Genomic DNA, 25223 nt, shown 5'->3' with positions numbered 1-25223 from the left:
CAAGCGGTGAGATGATGTAACTCTTTCGAGTACAAACACGTTCCCATCTGTTTTTCAGATGATGTTACATTGTTTCATAGTTTGCCATTGTGAGATTTGAACTCTTGATCTTTGGGTTACAAACCCAGTACCATAACCACTTGGCTATTTAGGCCAAGCGGTGAGATGATGTAGTTGCACAGCCTGGGGACAGGTGTTAATCACTTGTACAAACTGTTCACTATTGTCAATAAACTCCCAAGAATGTCTCCCTGCCTATGATTCCTTGTTCTGATGAGCAGTGCTCATGTCACTCAAACGTGAAATCTTTCTGCACAAGATAAAAGCAGGTGTCCAAGACCTCTTCCATGTGCTTTGTGCAGCCTTCAGACCAAAGTGATGCTTCGGCCTCACAATCTTTGGACATGTTAGTGATGCCTGCACCTCAATAGTGTTTGTCATTGCTGCCAAAATGTCATGGGCAAGTGTCAGAGTTCCGTCATTCTCTCTGTGTGCTTTCAACACTTTTAAGGTGGGGCTGGCCCCCTACTCTTCAGCATCTGTGACCAGTGATGCTGTGTACCTGAAGGGGTCAGGTGCTGAAGGCAGACAGAGGATCCGATGATTTTAAAGTTTCATGGCTGCCTCTCTATGATAAGTCCCTGATCACAGAGCACAAGCGAGCTGCCCTCTGCCAGACAGGAGTCAGACATTCTCAGATAAGGAGAGATAGCTAAAGTGAACTAGCAAATTAGGAATGAAGTGACAGACATTTAAGGGGATATTTGAGATTACACAGAATAGATACATTCCAACAAGAAAGAAAAATTCCAAGGGGATGACCTACCAGCTGTGGTTAAATAAGATAGTTAAAGATAGTGTGAGGTAATCCATTTTGGTTGGAAGAATAAAAAGGTGACATTATTTAAATGGAGAGGAACTTCAGAATGCTTCAGTGCAGAGGGATCTGGGTGTCCTCGTGCATGAATCGCTGAACGCTAGTATGTAGGTACAGCAGGTAATACGGAAGGCAAATGGAATTTTGGCATTTATTGCTAAAGGAATAGAGTATATAAATAGGGAAGTGTTGTTGCAACTGTACAAGGCATTGGTGAGACCGCACCTGGCGTACTGTACACAGTTTTGGTCCCCTTACTTGAGGATGTAGTTGCATTGGAGGCAGTTCAGAGGAGGTTCATTAAATTGATTCTAGAGATGCGGAGCGTATCTTAGGAGGAGAGATTGATCAATTTAGGCCTATACTCGCTAGATTTTAGAAGGATGAGAGGAGATCTAATTGAGGTATATAAGATGCTAAAGGGGATAGACAAAGTAGACTTGGAGCGGATGTTTCCCCTTGTGGGGCATTCTAGAACAAGAGGCCATAGTTTTAGACTAAGGGGTGGTAGATTTAAATCAGAGATGAGGAGGAATTACTTTTCTCAAAGGGTCTATAGACACCGTCTTTCATTCCTGCAGGTGACCGAGAACCACCGTCACCAAAGACTGTGTGTGTTTACGGAACTGGTCAGTCACATTTGCCAGTACTTAGCGCCATGCTGAGGGCATCCACTGCCACCGGCTGTGAAAGTGACAGCGGTACTCAGCTTCTACACCAGTGGCTCCTATCAGGGCTCCACGGTGACCTCTGTGGGATATCACAAGTCTCCAGCCACAAATGCATTCATGAGGTCACAGATGCCATCTTCGCAAGGGTGCAAAACTTTGTGCATTTCGCCCAGGACCAGGAGAGCCAAGATGCAAGAGCAATTGGATTTGCCCAGATCTCGGGTTTCCCACAGGTGCAGGGTGCCATTGACTGCACTCACATGGCGCACAAATATTCGTCGCAACACATGGTCATCTGTGTCAACCGCGTGAACCACAAGGGATTCCATTCGCTGAATGTGCAGCTGGTTGTGATCGTCACAAACACATCCTGCAGGTCTGCGCGCGGTTTCCAGGGATTGTGCATGACTCCACATTCTCAGTCGGTCAGGGATTCCTAACGTCTTCCAGGATCCACAGAGGCTGCAGGGATGGCTCCTCGAGGACAAGGGCTACCCGCAGAGGATGTGGCTGATGACACTCATGCAGAGGCCTCAGGCTGCAGCAGAGCGAAGATATAATGAGGCTTATGCTGCAACTCGCAACTTGGAGCAAACCATCAAAATGCTGAAAATGAGGTCCCAGTGCCTGGACCGGTTTGGTGCAGCCCTGCAATATAATGCACAGAGGATGTTACACATTGTCGTCACCTGCTGCGCCCTTTACAACTGGCGCTGTAAAGAGGAGATGAGCTGGCTGAGGAGGAAATGGAGGAGCTAGAAGTCTCCTCCAATGAGGAGGATTTCAATGGAGATTGGGGTGAGGAAGTCCTCAAAGGCGATGATGAATGGCATGAGGCCCTTGCACTGGCCAGATGAGTCAGATACATTTGGGAGGCCCTAATAGCTGCTAGATTTGTGGAGGGTGATGATGACATGCGGTTAGGATACACCATAGATCCTCACATTGCGTTTATAAACGCTTGACTCCAGTCTGGCTTATGGCAGCATACATACCCTCTATGATAATGCTTCTGTCATGGAGACACAGTGGATGCCCTAATAGTCGCTTGATTGCAGGAGGATGATGATGACATGCAGTGAGGACACTCCTTAAATCTTCATAAGACAAGCCCCGCATCTCTGGAATCAATCTAATGAACCTCCTCTGAACTGCCTCCAATGCAACTACATCCTCAAGTAAGGGGACCAAAACTGTTTACGGAACGCCAGGTGCGGTCTCACCAATGCCTTGTACAGTTGCAACAACACTTCCCTATTTTTATACTCTATTCCTTTAGCAATAAATGCCAAAATTCCATTTGCCTTCCGTATTACCTGCTGTACCTACATAATAGCATTCAGCGATTCATGCACGAGGACACCCAGATCCCTCTGCACTGAAGCATTCTGAAGTTCCTCTCCATTTAAATAATAAGTCGCCTTTTTATTCTTCCAACCAAAATGGATTACCTCACACTATCTTTAACTATCTTAGTTAACCACAGCTGGTAGGTCATCCCCTTGGAATTTTTCTTTCTTGTTGGAATGTATCTATTCTGTGTAATCTCAAATATCCCCTTAAATGTCTGTCACTTCATTCCTAATTTGCTATTTCACTTTAGCTATCTCTGCTTACATGACCTCATGATTGCCCTTACTTAAGTTTAAAAACATAGTCTTGGATCCATTCTTCTCTCCCTCAAACTGAATGTAAAATTCAATCATATTATGATTGCTGTTGCCTAGAGGTACCTATGAGGTCATTAATTAATCCTATCTCATTGCACAATACCAGGTCTAATATAGCCTGCTCTCTGATTGACTGCAGAATATGCTGTTCTGAGAAACTATCCTGGAAACATTCTATGAACTTCTCATCTAGGCTACCTTTACCCATCTGATTTTTCCAGTCTATATTTAGACTGAAGTCCCCCATGATTATTGTCTTACCTTTCTGACATCTCCCATTATCTCTTCCTTTGTACTCTGCCCTACCATGTGGTTACTGATAGGGGGTCTGTACACCACTCCCACAGGTGACTTCTTGCCTTTATCATATCTCATTTCTACCCAAACCGCTTTCACATCCTGGTTTCCTGAATAAATAGGCCAACCCACTCTATTGTACTAATATCATCATTAACTAACAGAGCCACCCCTCCACTTTTTCCTAGTTTCCTGTCCTTCTTAAATGTCATGTACCCTTCAGTATTCAGGTCCCAAGCTATGTCATCTTGCAGCCATGTCTCTGTAATGGCTTTCAGATCGTACTTACTTATTTCTATTTGTGCTATCAGTTCATCTGTTTTGTTTCAAATGCTACGTGCATTCAGATATAGAGTTTTCAGTTTTGTTCTTTTTGTCACTTCTGTAATCTCTAGCCTTATCTGCTGATTTACTATTAGATTTGTACTCTCTATCCCTTCCTTTCATGGCCTGTTTATCATTTTCCATATTAGCACCTTTCTCTCTTGCCTTGTCACTACTCTGAGTTATCACATCTTTTGAAATGTTATCCCTTACCCCCACTATTTAGTTTTAAATCCTCTCTACTTCCCTAGTTATACAGTTCATAGAACACAGGTCGCAGCACGGTTCTGGCATAGCTTGTCCCAATGGTACAGTCCCCACTTTGCCCAGAACTGATGCCAGTGCCCCACAAACCAGAACCCACTTGTTCCATACCAGTCTTTGAGTCACACATTCATTTCTGTAATCTTATTTGCCCAATTTCAATTTGCATGTGGCCCAGGTAATAATCCAGAGATTATTACCTTTGCGGTTTTGCTTCTTAATTTGCTGCCTAGCTCCTCATACTGACAATACAGAATCTTTTTCCTTGTCCTGCCTACATCATTGGTACCTACATGGACCATGACCACTGGATCCTTCCCCTCCCATTCTAAGTTCCTCTCCAACCCTGAACAGATGTCCGGAACCCTGGCACTTTGCAGGCAACTCAGCCTTCTGGACTCTAGCTCTTTGCTGCAGAGAACAGTGTCAATCCCCTATATTGGCTTCCTGTACCACGGTGCCATGCGAGTCAGCTCATCCACCCTGCAGCCCCCAGTCTCATCAAAACAAGCTGAAAGAACCTTAAACCTGTCGAACAATTGCAAAGGATGAGGCTCCTGCACTCCTGCTCTTACCTGCCTCACTCACACCCATCTGTCCCTGATCACTGACCAAATCAGAAGACCCTGTCCTAAAGAGTGGGTCTGCCTCCTGAAACAAAGTGTCCAGGTAATTTTCCCCCTCCCTGATTCATCGCAGTGTCTGCAGCTCAGCATCCAGCTCAATGACTCTGAGCTGAAGCTCCTTCAGCCGCAAACACTTTGTGATCCAGGGCAAACATGTCTGCACTAAAGCATCTGGGAGCTCCCACATGCTGCAGCTTTGACACATCACCTGTCCTGCCATCCTTACTGTGTTTTAGTTAACTACTTAATTATTTTATTCAATTAATTATTTTCCTTTTTTATACATTTTATTAACTTTACCACCAGTTAGTGTAGTATTTTAAACCTTAGGAATAGAATAGATCTTAATCACTTACCACACACTCACGAGATACTCACCAAACAGCTAGCTTCTTCCCCTGAATTAGAGTAAGAACCAATTTCTACCAATTATTAGAGTAAGAACCAATTTTCTGAAAAAATTAGAAAGACAAAGGAGTACCTCCTTCCCCTCTTCACCTAATTCACTCAGTCATACAACTCCCAACGATCCTGTTTAAAGTCACACTGCAGTGCTAAGCCGCACTAAGAGGCCTGTATTTATATGTTCTGAAACCAAAGAGTTGGCTCAGCCCAAGATACCGAAAAAACAGTTTAAACTAGTTTCCTTAACTAACTAACTTCAACTGCTCTCCAGTGGAGAGCTTTTATATCCCTGCTTAAACCTGGCTGAATTTAGAATTTTAAACAGTAAATTTCAGTTAGATGTTAAACATAAGCAAAATTTAGATTTTTAGGAAGAGATTAAAGCCAGGATTTTACAGCCCCTCCCGCCCGGCGGGATATTATGGTCCCGCCAAACTGAATATAGATTTAAATGGCTTGCCACATCCGCCGGGGGGGTGGCACACCATGGTGGGGCCATGAAATCCTGACCTAAGATTCTCTTACTCTCCCAACTCACAGCTCTCTTTTTCAAAGTCACACTGCAGTCCAATCATACTCCCTTATTGCACTTCCTCTGTCACATCAGACATCACATCATTTATGCCACTCTCTAGAGGCACTCCATTTCCCAGCCCCACACTCTAACAACTGTGGTGGCCTGGCTGCAGACAACATTTTTTTCATTAACAATGTTAAATACGTTGCTGACAGAGTGCTTCCATGTTAAAGCACCTTCTCCCTTACTTACCCGCTATTGCAGCCAACTGCTCCTCTCAAGCTGGAAGGCCTCTGTTTGGCCCTCCAGCTTCAAGAGCATGCCAACCATCCTTAATTGGTCAGGAAACCTGTCTCCATGCCAATTAATGGGTGCCCTGGTGAAAATCCCAGTGAGTGACTGTTTCCTCCGAGATCTAGAAACAGTGTTGACTTCTGTTTCCCACCCTCGGGGAAAATCCAGCTCATACAAAAGAGAGAGGAAATGGAAGAGAGGAGAGATGAAAAGAATCAGACAGCAGCAATGAGTGAAGGAGTCAGACAGTGAAATAGACACCATTGTGAAAATAGAATGTGATAACCACATACAGTAGAGAGAAAGGGGAGAAACTAGAGATGGGAGACTATTACACTAAAATAATTACACAGTGATAAAGAAGCATAAAAGCAGTTACAAGTGAGACACCTATCTTGTGTTTTTGCCTATCAGCAACGCCACAAGGGATAACTATCATAGTACGTGTGGGATGTTTGGAGTGACACTCCTGTTATTATAAAATAGCATATCCCCTAACTCATAAACAATATCACGGCATATCTCTTTATATTAAAATGTAAATATTAATGATATAAATAACCTGTGGATAAAACTGTAAAGGAGGATTTTGTGATCATAAGTATTTATATATTTTTTCAAACACTTTAGGCTACAATCAAATAAGATAATTATTTATTATTAGTGTTTTGGTAAAGTTTCAATTCCAGTAGGGAACGTATGTAGCATTTCAGTTATCTGCTAGTTTAAATTAAGGCCACGTTGTTGAATTATTGATTGTTGATACTTTCCAGATTTAACTGTTCTTATCCAATTGCCATTCTTAATCTAATACAAGAAGCTACAGCAGATATAATTTGGTATGTACAGGTTCCTGGGAGAAAAGGTGAATCTCCGGTACAATTTTGTATAGATTGATTCAACTGTTAGAAGTTGCTTGAGGAATCATGGATACAAGTTACTCGGTTTAAGAATCAAACACGTATATTGAGCAAAAGTGCTGGCTTAAGATTACAATTGTTAATGTTTTAAGGGAGAGAACTTTGTCAAAACAAGAGATCCTTCAACTGAAAATTATTTTACAATTAGCTTTTCCCAGCATTGGGTTGATTCATTTGTATTTGAGTTTTTCCCAACAGTTACTGTGTGCTTAAAAGGTCGATGAGATATGTCTAGTGTGTGGATGAAGAAAGTTAGCATGTTGCTTCTCATTTTCATCCCACACCACTTACTAGCAACAATGCGAAAAAGAGACCCAAATGTGTTAAGTCTCTCTGTCAGTACACAGTCCCTCCATTGGGATGTCCTCAGTTGTGTCCCCTTATGGTGATACACAGGAACTGAGTCCTTCACAGCTCCAGATTAAAGCTTCAGAGGAACTTGGAGGAGGTTTAGCCCCAGACTTGCAATTCGCAGGCGCAATGACATGTGGACACGCCCTACACTCATGAACTAAACTCTCAGCTATGGGCAAATAGTTCCAGGATACCTCAGGAGAGTTGAAAGCTAAGGGAGTAAACCTGGACAAAAAATTTGGAGTGGAGACCAAAGGCGGGACTGATCTCTAAATATGTAATCTTTCTGGCAACCCCTGGGACCAATCCAGTGCCAAACATAGTGCTTTGTATTCCTTTCGACTGCAGTAAATCAGCAGAGACTGACATGCCAAGTGGGGCTCCTGAGCCACACAAGGTGATGCTTAACACAGTGTTGACCACCACGGCGCAAACCACAGTGTTATGAGATAGAAGGCTGCCACCAACAGTATTGTATTGCTGGTATTTACAGAAGAAATTTTATAATTTACTATCTGTTGCTTGCTAAAGTTTTGCTTAGAATTTTTGAACATCTCAGTTGAATGTGTGCATGTGATAGGGATCCATTCATTTTTAAAAATAATTTTGTTATATCAGTCCTATGATTCAGAATCCTTTAGCACTAAAGATGTTGTAGCATTCATGAGTTTGCATTTCATTTCCATGTGAATATAAAGTGCCAAAATGCCCATTGAAATGGCTATTTAAACATGGCATGGTCTAAGTTGCCTAAGGCTGGAAACATAATTTTGAAGCTTGCTGTGGTGCTTATCTCTGTGTTCCAGCTTGGAAATAATATATGGATGTAATAACATTTTAATTGTATCTTTAGTGCAAGTCCTCCCATAACTGGAAAGTTGAAAAACAGCAGTAGAAATACTTAATGTTATTTTAGTGCTTTCTGTTTTCTCCTTTGTTTCTTTTGCCTTTGATTTTAACAATGGTTCACTAATAATAGAGCATGACATTATCAAGGCATACTGAACAGCTATTTAATATGAAGGTATAATAGTGACTTATAGTTTACGTATAATAAATTACTTCTAAGTCAAATCAGTTTAATTCTGAATACCATTTTCTGCCAATCAACTTCTCTGATGTGAAAATTAACTATTACAAATGTGGATTCTCATTCCTTCAAGGTTTAATTGTTGTTTGTGTTTCTTTAAATCTTTTTTCTTTGTCTTTTTATTCTCTCTCAATGAAATCTTTCTTTCCCTCTGTTTGCCTTTTTGTATCAGACTTGTCATTGAATTTAGCATTCTAACAACACTTCCCTTTCTTGCCCTGATTATTCTCAAATGCAAGTTGAGGGTGCCGCATCATTCCATCTCGCACATCCAGCAACATGCAAGGCAAAATATCATTGGAGATTAAATGTATCATTTACTGAATGCAAACCCCTGAAGCCAAGCAATAGCCTCCTCATTTGCTCAGTTTCAGGTGGTTAGTCTGCCACTTAGTCTGTAGAGGATGCACTCCTTGATAATGTACAGCATTGTTTTTGTCTCCACAAATGTATGAGGGATTTGTACTGAGGTGCCAGAGGTGGAAGTTGGCTGTGCAGGGGATTTGGCCTGTCCTGTCCACAAGGATCACTCTTGTGTGGTAGGTCAAAGCCCGCCATTTGACAGGTGGGGTTTATCACAAGGAATATGGTGACTTCCCGTGTTTCCCATTCCTTTATCCAAAGAATGTCTGCTTGTATATCTTGCTCAGGAAGCTTCTCCATATGGAGCACCGAGGCTGAAGGTGGGCAATGGATTGGTTGAAAAGGTTATCATAGAGTGGTCAGTGATGTGCAGCACGGATGGTTTCCACCGGCTTGTGGATTTTCGTAAGCTGACAGGTACGTGGGGAAGTGATGTTAATGAAAGCAGGAAACCAGAGGAGGGGTGTTGAGTGGAGGGTTCCAGTTATGACGCGTATCATTACATTCAATTGAATGTCCACAAGATATTTGTATGATGACCTTTATCAGACAGGTACACAGTATTCTGCTGCAAAGTATGATAGAGCAAGTGCTGAGATCTGAGGTGTTGTAGCAGCAGTGGCCCACATAGATACAGAACCTTTGGTTAGTCGATTGTTTCTGGTTTTGACCTTTGCTGCTGTTTTCTTCAGATGATCCCAGGAGGACAGAGTCCTATCTAGAGTCACTCCTAATGTATGTTGGGTAGGGATAATGCTTTAGTCTCTAGCCATCCATGTAGAAATGCAGTTCTTTTTTGGCATTGTGAAATACACTGCATATGGTTTTGGAGGGATTCAGCATGAGACACCATGTGCTGCAGTATTCCATCAACTTTGTAACGCCTTCATTAAGGATCTGGTCCAAAGTGCAGAAGATGGAACTTGGCTGACACAATAGATGTCATCAGTATAGATGAACTTGCAGGACATGATTGGTGGTAGGTGTTTGTATATATGTTGAATAGGGTTGAGGCTAGCATTGAGCCCTGTGGTAATCTGCCGGCCTCTCTTCTCCATGCACTTCTCCCTTGCCCAAGGTGGACTCCGAATCGTCTTTTGCGAAGGAGTGTTTCAGCAACTGTCACGATCCAGGTTGGAAGCACTCTGGACATTAAATGGGCAAGGGCAAGTCTAATTAACAGCAGGCATCATTCATTTGCCTGTCACAGTAATTTCTTTTGATTCCCTTTATAACTGAAGTCTCTCATTCCTGATATCATAGTTGGGAACTATTTCTGCACCCTTTCTACAGCCTTAATTACAAACCAGAAACTGGACAGAAAGACAGCTAAATTTTACTGTGTAGCACCAGTTTCTTAGGCGCTTTGCAGCCACATCTAGATCAAAAATGAGGGCTAGAATTCAACGTCTGCGACGAGGGTTTCACTCACCAGCAGGAGAACAGGCAAGAGCCTTGCATTGTCTCCTTTGGGAACAGAGCCCAGGAGAGGCGGGTATAGACAGTGCTAAATAATCAGGCCTGTGCTCTAGTGGGGCCCAGGGTTATTAGCAGAGTAGCCTATCAATCCGGCTCTTTAGCAGACTGGCCTATCAATCCGGATGGTCAGCGTCTAAAGCAGCCAATCTGGTGCATAGACCATCCTGATCGACAGGCTACTTGGCCAATCATTACTGTTCTTCTGAGCAACAGCAATCAATGGCTAATTAGGACGCACCAGATTCTCTAGTTCCTCCTTTCTTGTTTACCTCCAAGAGTGTTCTGTTTCTGTTGGGTGCTTTCTTCATTTCAGACCTGGCTGGAGGCTGCTGGAGTGCAAGGTAAGGTAAACTGGTGCCTACTGCCACACCTCTACATTTAGTTTACTCCCAGAAGGCTTTTCTCAACCTCCTTCCTTGATGGTGTGGCCCTGGTGCCTACCAATAGAGTGCCTTTCACAGCTGGAGTGCAACTTGTACTAAATACAATGTTAAACGGAATGAAGGAGTATCCACCAGTGCTATTTAAAGGGACCATGATTCACATACAAGTTAATTGTTTGATTATTTCTTCTAGCTGCTGGTGCAATTGTAATTATTTCTTCTAGCTGCTGGTGCAATTGTATGTGCTTTTGGAACTTTCATCTGCTTGACTAATGCTTGAACTCTCTAAAGGGAGTCGTCTGGCAGGTATTGAAGTCATTTTTAGATTATTTAAAATCCTCTGCTGAAACAGGTTGGTTTCAGATATGGTGGCTTGTTAGGCCTTCCTCTGGGAATTAAATGTGACTGGGAGAATGAAGAATGTCCACAAAGAGCAAAGCAAGCTGCTAGATAAGGAAGGAGGAGAAGAAGAAGGGCACTCAGCAGAAGGCCACATCTCATCTTCAGTGAAGACCAATGTTTGAGAGGTCTTCACAAAACAGGTTGTTACAATCCCCTTGGGGGAAACCATAAACCGAAATAACTAAATTTTACTAAATGACCACTGATTGAAGAAATTACCAACAAGACTTCATTTTTTATAACTTTTACTTTAACACAATCAGAACCAATGTAAATTAAACGTGAATTATACTTCAGATTAAAAGGTTAATTTTACTTTAAGTAGTTGATTCAATAAAGATATATCATACACAACCACAAGCACCCATTATCACATGCCACACAAATGTGCAATCTCAGTGTTTCCAACTCAACTTCTGGTACATTGGATTTCTCATTGCCCCACTCATTCAATTTGGCCCTCGAGGTTTGTTCACCAGCAGCTGTATTCCATCCAAGGTCCCTACAATTAATACTAATAAAGCATACGTCTACGAACCCTCTATCACTCAGGTCACGTCAGTCCTAATGACACAGCTTTCAAGGTTTCATTTCAACTGACCAACCAACAATACTCGGTTCAGGATCTGGTATTCTGATGCATATCTCAACTCCTTTGCATGCCTAAGCTATTTACACTGCTTTTAGGATTTAGTCCCTTTTAGCTCAGTCATAGATTGCTTCCCCAAGAATTCTGGTTTTCTTCTTACAGTCAAACACAAAACTGACCTTTGAGAGCTCAGCTTGCTCCTAAACACACCACGAGTTTGATAACTGTGCCCTGCTGATGCACTTCTTTGCATATGCATGTGTGCTGATTGCCTTTTACCTCCAGCTCACCTTTGTGTCTGTAGCACTCCATGGTTTGGAATGTTGTTGAAGATATTTTATGAATAAAGTATATTTTTGCGAAAAAAAAGCACATCATTGTATCTGCCAGCCACACAGCTTCTGATCTTCCTGTTGTTACTGGCTTTCAGGTCAAGGGTCACCATGTCACATGGGCCAATATTTCCTATTATTCAAGAAAATTATAGTTGATCCCTTTACAAATGATGCATACTCTTTTAAGACCTTTTCAAACATTCTTAAAAAAAATACAGATTCCACAGACATTTTAAATAAATTACAAATTTTCCTTACTGTACTGCTTCCAGATCAAAGGTCACAAAATAAGTCATAACTGTAAGCTAGCACCTATTGCAGCCACAGCTGCAGCCGCAAAAAAGGGCCAGGATAGCAGGCTTCCCCATGCTGCAGGGTGCAGATCTGTTGCTGTACATTGCCTTATATGCAGCTCATGTGAACTCGGTCATGAACCAAAATGGATTTCACTTCCTCAATGGGCAGCTGGTGTGTGTGCACAGGCAGCACACCATGCAGGTGATTGCACATTATCCTGGCAGCAGTCACGATTCCTTCATTTCGTAATGGTCCTCTGTTCCAACCATGTTTGAACCAAGTCAAAGTGGTGACTGGGCAATAAGGGTTATCCCCTTATATCCTCAGTCACCCCTTCTCTAGGGATGGAGGGATTTTCTTATGGGGAGAGGTTGAGTAGGTTGGGCATGATCTCATTGGAGTTTAGAAAAATGAGAGGCGACCTTACTGAAATATTTAAGATTCTTAGGGGGCTTGACAGATGTTGAGAGATTATTTCCCCTTGTGGGAGAGTCTAGGGCCAGAGGGTATAATCTCAGAGTAAGGGGTTGCCCACTTAAAACAGAGATGAGGAGGAATTTCTTCTCTGAGAGTAGTCACTCTGTGGAATTCTTTACCTCAGAGGGCTGTAGAGGCTGAGTCATTAAGTATATTCAAGGCTGAGTTAGGCAGATTTTTAATCTTTAAGGGAATCAAGGGTTATGGGGAAAAGGCAGGAAAGCGGAGTTGAGGATTATCAGATCAGCCATGATCTCATTGAATGGCAGAACAGACTTGATGGGCCGAATGGCCTACTTCTGCTTCTACGTCTTATGGCTGCAGAATGGGCATATACTTCGAAGATTAATTTAAACATAGATAAACATAACGTATAATATTTTGGTAACAAAAATCAGGAAGTCACATATTACCTATTAAATAAGAATCTAAATGAGCAGAGGAGCAAAAAGATATGGGAGCACAAATACAAAAATAACTGAAAAAAGCATTGCAAAACCAAGCACTAATGTTATTTCTAAAGGGATAAAATTGAAAAGCAGAGAAGCTACCTTAAACCTTTATTGAACTTTTGTCAGACCATGTTCTGGTTGCCATTTTATGAAGAGAATAGAGAGGTACTAGAGAGAGAGCAAAAAAGATTTAAAAGAATATCAGAACTGAGAATCAGGAAAAAAGCCTGGATCCTTTTTCTCTAAAAAAGAGGAGACTGAAAGATGACCTAATAAAAGTCCTTAAAATTGTGAAATGTTTTGGTGAATAGACAGAAAGAAAATGCGCAGGATTTTTGTTCCAGGTCCTGATTGCACCCATGGGATGAAATGCAGGTCAGGAACCCACAAATGCCGGCTGTGGGACCCAGAGGGAAATTTTGGAGGAAGCGGCCAGAGCTTCCAATTAAGGATGGCAGGTGGGCTCCCAAGATGGAGCCAGTAGGAAGCTGCGAAGCACTGGAAGCTTGGCAGCCCCAACAAGGGGCCCCTGAAGCCCACAGAGGCAACCCTGCCCTGTATTTCAGGTTGATGACCTTTTGTTAGAACTGGAAAAATTTAGGGATATAACAGATTTTAAGCAAGTACAGAGACAGGGAAATGGTGAACAGGGGGAAAAAACATAAGGGGTCTGTGTTAGATGGAAGCGAAAGATTAAGTTACAAAAAGAAATTGTGGTTCAAGGCAAAAGAGATTAGTAATGGGGCCACTAAGATTTATTTTCATCGCCACATCTCTGTCAGGTGTCTTCTGTTATAAAATATGCTCTCTCAAGATAAAAAGCATAATTTTTGTTTTATTGACCCTAAAATGTATTACTTTGACCCACAACTTTGTGTGGCAAATTGCTATGCCATAGTGTGCAAATTATAATGAACATATAATATTTTTTGAATGCCATGTAATTTAAAAATAATTAAATTTCTGTTTACAGATTTTGCAAGGACCTGTAAACAAGTTGATAGAGCAAGCATCGCAGGAAGATAATGATACAAAGGCTGATGTGGCAAAGGATGCATCTGATAAGGATAATGAGTAAGTTGGAGAACATCATTAATATATTTTAAGGAAAAGGAGCAAAGTTCAGCTGGACCAGTTACAAAAAAACATCATCTCCATGTCTATGTGAATGATCTCATTCAAAACTTAAGTTTGAAGGCAGTTTGCAACCTGTCTGCTCTGCTGCTCTTTCCAACATGTTACTGCAACCATCAACCAGAATTGACTTCTTAAAAGATTCAAGTGGGGCTGGATATTCCATCTGGGGGCAGGAAACAGAGATTGGGGCTGTTTGCAGCCTGGGGGGGAAATGGTCACTCACCTGTGATTTTCCCTGGGGTGGCCAATTAATGGCCAGAGGGCCGGTACACCATCCAATTCAGGACGCTGGGTGGGCTCTCAATGATGGAAGGTCCGTCCGAGGCCTGCCAGATTGAAAGGAATGGGAGGCAGGAATGGAAGGTAAGAGGAAGGGCACGTCAAGGTAGAGGCATCCTCTCTCTCCAACTTTTTAAAATCTCTGATCAAAAAATAGATTCAGCAGCTACATCACTGTGGAGTGTTTGGGGGAGAGCAGCGTGGACCCTGGCTGCTCCCACATCTAAGCAGCAGGGTGGGCTGCCAGGCCTGCCTAGAGTGCTGTTCCAGTCCGCCTCCTTCACCTGTCCTTAATTAAGCTCTGCAGGTAACCCTGCCACCCTATTCTCACTTCTGCAAAAAAGGCCTGGAGCCAGGAAACTAAGGGCTGGCAAGCTATTTTTAGCTTTTGCTCGCCTCCAATTCTGGCTCTGGTGGGGCTGAAAACCCAACCTGAGGTTTCAGCTTTGTAGAACATCAGCAGCACAACTCAGAACCATGAATGTAAATATGATGCAGTTCACTTTGTGGAATTTTAGGGCCTGTGAAGGTGTAGAGAAGGACAACAAGGATTACTCCCAACCTGAGAACATTGAACTGTGAAGATAGATCTCTTGGGGCCAATATTATATTGGCTAATGCTGTAAAGTGGACTATATTGGATCAGCCACCATTATACATCTTGAAAATTAAAAGAGGTGTATAACAGACAAGTGAACTGATACCATCTCTTTCACTATCACTCAAAGTCAGAATTATCTCTCTGTCTTGAGTTTGGATTCCTTTAAGAGGCTCATATAAAAAGGGAACTGATTCAGGCATTTAAAATAATCAAGATAGTGTTTGAAGTGTTGAAATAGGACTAGACAATAGACTGAGAAAGTAAGGACCGGCTTGGCATGATGTTTAACTTATCTCAAAGGATGATTTGACTGTAGAACTGAATTGAGAGGTGATAACAAAAACTGATTCTTTGTAGTCCTTCAAGAAAGGGTTGAGAGGTCTTAGATGAGATCTGAGGTGTCTGTTAGTTAGTTAGCTAGAAAGTGTTAAGGAAGGAAAAATGACCAAATACCCAGCTGCTATGGTTTCTACTTTCATAACCTTCATAGATGTGTGACCCATCAATGGTGTCAATGATACCATCCTTCTTTTGGATTGAGAGTTTGGAACGTGACTGCACAACCCCCATTTCTTCCAGACTCACGTCTTTGTATACAAGCTTGACCTGCAAAAAGGTAGGTTAATGTGTTTCATATAAAAAGGTTGTAACGATGCGAGAGGTGTAGTGTGCACTCTGAAAGAAGGAGCAGGTGTGTACAAGAGGGACAAGTCATTAGGTGAAAGAAAATGTACACAATTTTAAATATCAAAGAACTTAACAAAAATTACAAATGACTCCAAATTCAAATTTAAAAAGATGTTGGTTTAAAAAGATTTGAAAGTGGGTTTGAAAGGTGTTGAGTATAAGCAGTGCTCTATTGTGATTGAAAGAGGGACTTGTGCATTGGAGGAAGGAAGAGCTGGTAGTTGTTGGGATAATTGTGGTGTTGCAGGATTATGTTCATTGAATCTTTACCAGCACTCTGAAAAGATACTGGGAGTGATACCACTTGCACTGACCTGCATAACCAGCTCTCTCTAGGCATATTGGTTGTGGAACTTGTCTGATTTCTAAAAGAAATAGGATCTCCCTTCTGTCCCTGACTTCTTCAATGAGCATTTCCACCACAATGTCTGAAAATCAGGGTGCCTTGACCATTGACGTCATGTCTGCTACTATACAACATACTTTGCATTCATTACCAATGAAAACTGCATTTCATTGGGCCCAGATCACTGACACAGCCAGGCAGAGCCAATGCCCTAAGTGCCATTTGTCCAACATACACTGCAGACTAAAATCGCTCCCATAGCTCCAAATGCATAATGCATTTGGTTCAAAAATTTATCTGCAAGTGTTTACGCAGGAGCTGGTGACAAGAAATTGAGCCTTTTGGACAGGGTTTGTTCATCAGAAGCATATCATGTAAAATGGTTGCCAAGATGGATGTTGGTGTTTTTGTGCAATTGACAACTGCGCTCCAATGGAAATCAAGTACAGACTGCCAGGCTGCAGCAGATGGCAATTCATACTGTAACCTCTGGTGGGAGTTCCGTTGGTTTTGGTATTTTGTTTTGCACAATGCTATGGCTACAGTTTGTGTCACTTCCATGGGAGCCAGAAGAGCAATTATTTCAACAGACATTTGATGGGAAGAATATCTTGGGTAGACAGGTGGAGAGATGCCAAAAGATCTTTTCAAAACTACTAACAGATCGTACTTCTTGGGTTTATACTGATAATGTTGAACTATCAGGCATAAGTCTTCCTACCTGATTGTCATGTATTGTGACATGAAGGAATCACATTGCTTGCATCATTGATGTTTTAGTCAACTATTTTGCAGTATTTTATGTTTATTTGTTTAGTCAGTTGTTATTTTAGTATGAAATTAAAGACTTTAAGGAAATTAAGACTTGCAAGAAGTGTTACAACCTTGCCAGAAAGATATTTGGATCTTAAAATCGCAATTTCACGCTGAATAACAGTTTGTGCATTGGATGTGAAATTGTGCTGCATAATATGGATTTTTTTTTGTGAAGTGATTTGTTTATTTTGAGCCTCTTGTAGTAATTACATTAACTTGGATCAAGGAACAGTTTACTGCTACAAGTAAAATTTAGACTGAATAAATAAATTAATTAGCAGGGATTTGTTTATTCTGCTGCATTCTTTATGAGGCAGAAATAATGCATTTTGTGTTCGTAAAAATGTTTTATAAAGTATTTGGAAAATATGTTTGACAAAAAATTGAACAAAAAGGGTTTTATTTAGGTTCTGTACCTCCCCACTTTCTTTACCACCGTACAGCATCATGATCTGACAGCATCATAGATTGAAGATTTAATTCAAAAATGCCTAAACTGTAGCTCATTCAATTTTTTGTAAAAGCACAAAGCACATCCTGTAACTTAAAGCTACCGATGCACAGCATTCTTCATGACCCCCTGCCCTCATTTACCCCTTTGGCTCTTCTGAAGATAGTGGTTCAGTCACCAGTCTTGGATCCACGTACCTTCATGGCCATAAATCTATTCATCTCAGATTCAAAATTAATGGTTGTAGGTGTACCATTGGTCTTCACTCATATAAGTGAAAATTAGTTGACTTGATGGGAGTCACCACAGATAAGCTTTATTTTCTGGACACATCCACAAGTGCACTGTCAGAGGGGGCAAGTTTCCCTCCATTCCTATCCAAGGATACTGATAAAAATTTTCACACCCTGGCTGACATCAGCCAACTTCCAATTTACTGTCCCATATGGTTCTTGTCACATGAAGAAGATCATTTGTCTACTGCATCATCAGTTTGGAGCACTTTTAAATGGCAGAGTAATGTGCACTCATGCTTCCAGATTGATTCTCTTTCTTTAGTGTGAATCCACAAATGGATTTTGATTGTTGAAAGTGGCAGAATGGCTCCATTTCTAATTGGTTTTTAAAAGTTTTTAGTAAATATTAGCAGATGTGTTATCAATTCAACCTCCAGCATTGCTGTTTAAGTTTTATGTTTCCTGTCATATTGTGTATCACTTTATTTTCTCACCAATTTATTGATAACAAACATTAAAAATATTACCTTATATATTTTTTTAAAATCAAATATAAAACCCAGTATCACTTGGTACAGCTAACGACAAAGTTTTCCTTTGTTCTCGAGCAGGCAGGATTGCTAAAACACAAATATAGATAATATTGTAATTAATTAGGGAGCCAGTCTTCTTCTGCTTTGTATGCTTATTCCCTTGGTAAAAAGCAGTTGAGAAAGTGACAGTGACCCTTGCCATCACGTTTCTGCTTCCTCTGGACACTTACACTCAAGCACTGTGTCTTACTTAAAGTGCACTAGTATTGGGCATCGTCATTCTTCCCACTTAATATTCTTGAATCTCCAGCTTCTTGGTAGAAGCTGACACATAGTGGTATCTGCAGTAAATGGGCTTTAGTGTTTTCCAGGATTTGAGATGGGGCAGGCAGGCAGTAAATAAGTAGAGAAAGCAGTGCTTTTCTCATAAGGCCAGCAAAATTAGGATCCAAGGCCCTCTGGCTGCTCTTTTTGGACAGGATTAAGAAAGTCCTGAAATTGGTGGCAATTTGCTTCCCTATTTTGGTTTCAGTTCTCCTTCAAGGGGCATTCCTGTGTGAGGAGAGAGTTAGGACTATTAAAAAGGTCTGAACCAGCAAAACTTTGTTTGTGATCCATCCAAAAGTGGGAGGGAGAAAAAAACTAACCTCCTGATTTCCTGTTTTCTATACTTCTGCCACTTATCCCATCTCAAAACGCTAGCACCTGCAGCTAATGAAAACCCATAGGGATCAAACTCTCTTTCGTGCTTTTACTTCAATGGCCACAATGTTATAACCCATCTCCCTTTATAGTTGCTGACCAGCCTGCTGCGCATCCCCAGAATTTTCTGTTTTTTATTTCAGGCTTCCTATATTCAGAGTTATTACTTTTTGTTAGGACCCACTAAAGACACTTCTTCCTTATTTGCAAAGCATGTGGCGGCAGAATGATTGAATGTAAAAACTCGGTAGCAAGTGGGTTGAATCTGCATTCCCACTGCCATGGAGAAACACATTACTGCTCCAATGCATTGGTACTCCTGTGCGATGTACCATAATGCCAGTGATGGCATATCATTGAGTGTTAACACTAGAATTACAATGGTGGCCTTTGAGTATTCATCTCAAAACACACCCAGTATATATATATATATATATATATATATATTTAAAATATGCTCATCTAAAATATCCCCAACCCATAGCTTGGACATCACTACAGCAGTTCTGATATCTGAGGATAAGCAAGGAAATGTTGATTCCTCTGTCAGAATTCCCATGTGCTCTGAATGGGCTATACATTGAATGATAGAATGATACAGCACGGTAAGAGGCCTATCGGCCCATTGTGCTTGTGCCAGCTCTTTGAAAGAGCTGTTCCATTAGTACCATTTACCTGCCTTTTCTCCATAGCCTTGTAAACTTTACCCCTTCGAGTACTTAGCCAATTCTGTTTTGAAAGTTACTGTAGATACTGTCCTTTCAGACAATGCCTTCTAGATTATAACAATTCGCTGCTTCATAAAAAAGAAAGTTTCCTCATGTTGCCTCTGTCTTTTTTGTCAATTACTTTAAATCTGTGTCCACTGGCTAGAAAGCCTACTGCTACTGGAAACAGTTTCTCATTATTTACTCTATCAAAACCCTCCTTAATTCTGCACACTTTTAAATCTCTTCTTCACCTTTTCTGCTTTAAGAAGAACAATCCCAGCTCTCCACATTCCAGGGACCAGACTAGTAAATTTATCCTGCACTCTCTCCAAGGCCTTAACACGCTACCAAAAGTGGGTGCCCAAAATTGGCCACAAGGCTGTAACTGAGACCCGGCAGTACTGTATAAAGGCTTAGCATAGCTTCCTTGCTTTTAAACTCTATGGTCGGAATTTTCTGCTCCCATTGGCGGTGGGCGTATTTGGCAGTGTGAGCGAATAACATAGCGAGTAGGCCAAAAATCGGTTTTACGCAATTGTGAAACCAGTTTGCGATTGTCTGCTCTGCCATTCAATGGCGGGGTGCATTTCTTGCCGCTGCATGTCGGGAACCTAATTTCAATACTACAGCATCTCATTATAAGCCCTGCTTGCTGGAATCATCACCACACACTGGATCATCTGGGCACCACGCCAACATGTTTCACAAGTATATATAAGTGACATGCACCTGGCGAGTTGCACTTTTCTCGGTATTTCGAGGTTTGTTTGCCTACCTTGCTTCAGACAGCACTTGTGGTCATGAGCGCCAGGCTTCACAGACAGCACCACATCACTTTTAAGGGGGCTCACCTGCAGGCCTTTACCCACCAGACCAGCCGTAGAGGGGGCGGGGGGTGACTTTTCAATGGCTGCAGGGCTAGGGCTTGCTTGGGGAAGGGGGAGAAGTGGCCTCAGGCAAGGGAAGAGGCTGCAGAATGGGGGCTGTACTGGGGAAGGGGGATATCCCAGGATGTTTGTATGGGGTCACATGTTGATCTGTGCAAGTGGCCTCAAGATGGTGAGGGCTGAGGAGGCAGTCTCCAGAGGAGATGAGACCAGATGGAGATGTGAGGGCGTGTGTGTGTGTGTGAGAGAGAGTGAGTGGTGATGTCCCTTGAGCCGGCAGTAAGTGAGATGCCAGTGAATATGTGTTGGCCTTGTGAGTGTGTGAGTTTAGTGATGAGGTGGTTACCTTACCCTGGCAGCACAGATGAGAGTATTCATCCTCTTTCTGCACAGGATGGCCAACTTCTTCTGTGCAACGTTGGTACTGACCACCACTACCACCGCCTCCCAAGCCAGAATGATGAGATTGCTGGACCTCCTGTGGCCAGAGTGAGGATGGAGGACATCACAGCATTTCAGTGACAGGTCACTGAACTCTTCTTGGTTTTCAGGGACATGTGTTCACTGGAGCGGTCCTGAGCTGTGAGAATTGAGAACTATGTGTGCAACTGCAGTTTAGATATGGCACCCAGAGTGAGGAAACGGTAATGTAACGGCGTGGTGGGTTATTCAGAGGCTGCCCACCAATGAGAAGGCTGTGGCTGCGTAATTAATGAGGTGGAAAACAGATGATAAGGTGCAAAAGTCCCCATTGCAGCTAGAGGATAAAACGTTTCTCAAGCCCACTACCGCACTTAGTGCAATTCTGGGAGGATTCCACTCTATGCCTGTATTAATAAAGCCAATCCAGTTTTTTATAGTCTTTTTAACTTTTGCCTTTTTCAAACATCGGTATGTTTACACCCTCACATCTCTCTGTTCCTGAGCACCACTCCTGGCCCTGCCCCCCCTTTTAATATGGTAGCATTTACTTTATATTGCCATTTGGCATCAGTATCATTGTTGCAGTCCTGCTCCTCTGGGGTACTCATTCAGTTCCATCGCCTGTGCAACTTATCGGAGCCTGCATGAGATCAGCACTGACCTAAAATGGAAATCAAATTCCTGTTTACACTCCGTGATAGGCCCCTTTAAAAGTGAAGTTGGCCACACTGTCATTGTTAACAGTGTAGTAAGGCTACCAACCTAATTCTGAAGCCATTATGGCCTTGTTAATAAAAACAAAACACTGCGGATGCTGGAAATCTGAAGTAAGAACAGAAATTGTTCGAAATACTCAGCAGATCTGGCAACATCTGTGGACCGAGATACAGAGGTAACATTTTGACTCCAAAATGACTTGTTCTGAAGAAGAACCATATTCAGCTTGAAACATTGGCCTGAATTTTCCCGTCGGCGATTTGGGGGCGGGGCCTGTTCGCCGACAGGAAAATGATGCGGGATGACGTTGGGAAGAACCCCCGATGTCATCCCAGTCCATTTAATTATTGAGGAAGGCAGGTGGACAGTGAAATCAGCTGTCCGCCCGCTGACCTGCCAATGGCCAATTAAGACCATTGTCAGGATAATTAAGGTAGTTAAAGGCCCTGCCCGTCCAACCTTAAGGCTGGCGGGCAGACCAGGAGCCCCAGTGAGCAATAGAAAAAACGTAAAACCTCATCCACTGGCGGGATGAGGTTTCTTGTCCGCTTTAAAAATGTTTAATAAATTTTATGTGATATTTATTAACATGTCCCATCTTGTGAATTTGTCACAAGAGGGGGACATGTTAATCATTTTTTTATTTTTCTATCTTTTAAGTTTGTAAAATTTTCACTGATCTCCCACTTTGACAGATGGGGACAACCCCCCCACCCTCCCCACTGCGCACAGGAAGCGCATAGCGCTTCCCGTCGGGCAGGCCGCTGGGTGAGCCTTAATTGGTTGGCCTGCCCACTTAAAATGGCGGTGGGGCACACTTCAGCGGCGGAGTTCGACTCCCGCCTGCCACCGAACCGGTAGGGCCCGCCTGCCAACCTAGGGCAAAATTCTGCCCATTAACTGTGTTTTCTCTCTCCACTAATCCTGCCAGACCATCTTGTTAGTGCCAGATGAATACAGTGAAAATCACTTCCTCTACTCCACCCCAGAGTTTGAAAATTAATTTACTAGCATTTTTTTCTAAAGCTGGGGAATTGTATTTTTTTCAGAGGAACAACGTCGTAGCGCATTGTTGTATCTCATTTTTGACAACAAATGGTCTAAATGAATCAGGCCTTACAAATTTATAAATGTGGATAACATAAAATACCATAGATTGTGGTGTCTATGTTGAGCCGGTACATAAGACAACCCAATTTTTTTGGCATCAAATGCATGTTCAAGCCTATATGTCAATCTCCGCACCCCCCACCCCCACCAACCAACCCCATTTTTCAGTGAATAAATGCATGTTTAGGACTCTACTCACAATTGGAGTCAGCCTCAATTTTTCAGCTCAGAAATACATTTTAAGGTGATACTCACCTTATAAGTTAGCACATGGGACAGAGCAGGCAATACGGGCCATGATACCAAGAGGATATGTGGGAACTTATGACATGCTCACACAGAGCAGACCGTGCATGGTGACTGACATACAGAATTGGGTCCTGCAAAAAGAATGAAGTACAAAGCTAGTTACAAGCTATAAGTCATAACATTTGCTAACTCAAATAACTATGCTGCAGCGAGGATGTTAGTGAAAAACTGGTGCAAGAATGGAAGAAGGAAGATTCTGCCCTGAAGAAGATACCCAACACCAAATGCGCCATGAAAACTGGGATCAGCCACTGGCCTGATCTTAAGAAGCATGTCTTGGAATGGGTCCTCGAAATTCGTCAGAATGGTTACATCATCACCAGAAGTGCATTGTGTATATATGCAATTAAGTAGGCCACATCAAACCCTGAGTCTAGCAAAGATTCAGAGCAGTAGCTAGTTGGTGTAACCGCTTTATGGAACAAAAATGTCCAATATTGTGGCAGAAGACCTGGAGTGCTCAGAGATTAACAAAAGACCTTGATGCTAAAATTACCAGTTTCCATTGATTCATCATCAGACAGCTGCAAAAACATGAGTACCCATTATGTCACATCAGCAACTGCATGAAGCACCCATGCATTTTGATATGCCCAGCAACCGAACAATGGAGTGGAAAGATTTGAAAACAGTTTGAGTGAAAACCACAAAGCACGAGAAGACAAGCTTCAGGGTGATACTAGCCTGCATGGTCAACAGAACGAAATTAAAGCTTATGGTAATTTTCAAACTTAAAACCATGCCAAAAATCAAGTTCCCTGCAGGACTTTCCAAGGATGTCCATTACAAAGTTAAATGTTTGAGGATGGAGTGAAGTTGTGGATTGATAATGCATAGAATAGGCATCTGAGTAGCCTATGCCAAGAATGCAGTTTATTAATTTGGGACACTCAGATTGCAGTTATACCAGGGAGTCTAACATCCAGCGTTCAATCTTTGGATGTGCGCCTCAACATACTATTCAAGGATCATGTTCATGCCGAGTGGAATAGGTGGATGGTTAATGGAGAAATCTTCATAATGAGTGGGAACACGTGTGCTGGCCCACATGATTTTTAGTGTGGTTTTGTCATCAAATTGTGAGATGCTATTAATGCACAAACTGTCATCAGATCATTCAAAACATGTGGAATATCCAATTCAATGGATGGAGAGGAAGATGATTTGTTGTAGAGGGATGATTATAAAACCGAAAGTGCTACATAGTGGGATCCTTACAATGATGTCATAGCCAATGTGACTCAGTATGAATTTGATGAGCTCTTTGCATCAGATGCTGAAGACGAAGAATTTGACAATTTTTAAAGTGTTATTACTATAGTTCAAACTATCCTTTTAGAATTATTTCATTTATTTAATCCACCATTCTTCTCAAATTTCAAAATGGCAGCCATCTACACCAACACCAGCACTTCACATTTTATACTCGGTGTATTAGACGATCACCATTTTTGGAAGGACTTTTTGAAAATTCAAAGGTTGACTTATACACTGCAATCTACAATGCCTGAAGTTGAGCTATCTTACAGTACCATACAAAAACTTGCTTTTATTGTAAACATGAAAACTGTGAAGTTTATTTAAGTTCATGGATCTTTTTTGGGAGGAGTTACATTTCTGCTATTTTATTTGCTGCTGTAACCATGTTGTATAGGATGTTCAAACATGAGAGCAATGTGTGGGAATTAGAGCTGTTCTATGGTTTTTGCGGGCACTGTGAATGCTGCAAGTGCATAAGGGGAAAGAAAAATAATTGAAAATTATAACACATACCACCTATTAATTATGATTCGATATATTTAATTTCCATTTTTTAAAAACCCCTGCTAGCTATTAATGCTGTTATTGCATGTATTATATAATATATAATTCTACTCAACTTATTGGGTTTTAAATTTACAGACATGTACCTAATTTTGAAATATGACTTTTAATAAATTAATTTTTAGACAGTCATTTGTAGTAAATAAGTATTAAAAGAATCAAACATAAGAGTTTATTTTTTAATATTCTCAATATTCGTTGTGATTACACAATTTCATTAAATTTACATATCTAAACACTGGTAATTGTTATGGAATTACTCATATACATCAATGTTTGTTTATGAAACAGTGTATAGTAAATGGACAATGTAAGATCTGAGGTCTAGCCTATCCAAATATTTGGAAGCCAGACAGTCTAACACTTAGA

The 25223-nt window shown here is 41.6% G+C and overlaps 1 protein-coding gene across 8 annotated transcripts in view; it reads left to right on the top strand.

Moving 5' to 3' along the window:
• The window catches only part of ica1 (islet cell autoantigen 1), a 224915-nt gene that overhangs the window by 115502 nt on the left and 84190 nt on the right, over positions 1-25223 (top strand). For all 8 annotated transcript variants that reach the window (XM_041183210.1, XM_041183209.1, XM_041183208.1 and 5 more), the window contains one exon: positions 14060-14160. In XM_041183210.1, coding sequence (XP_041039144.1) covers positions 14060-14160 — 101 coding nt within the window. The remainder of the gene's footprint in view (positions 1-14059; positions 14161-25223) is intronic.

This window comes from Carcharodon carcharias, chromosome 3 (assembly GCF_017639515.1).
Source record: "Carcharodon carcharias isolate sCarCar2 chromosome 3, sCarCar2.pri, whole genome shotgun sequence".
NCBI lineage: Eukaryota > Metazoa > Chordata > Chondrichthyes > Lamniformes > Lamnidae > Carcharodon > Carcharodon carcharias.
This window is presented reverse-complemented; position numbering and strand designations above follow the sequence as displayed.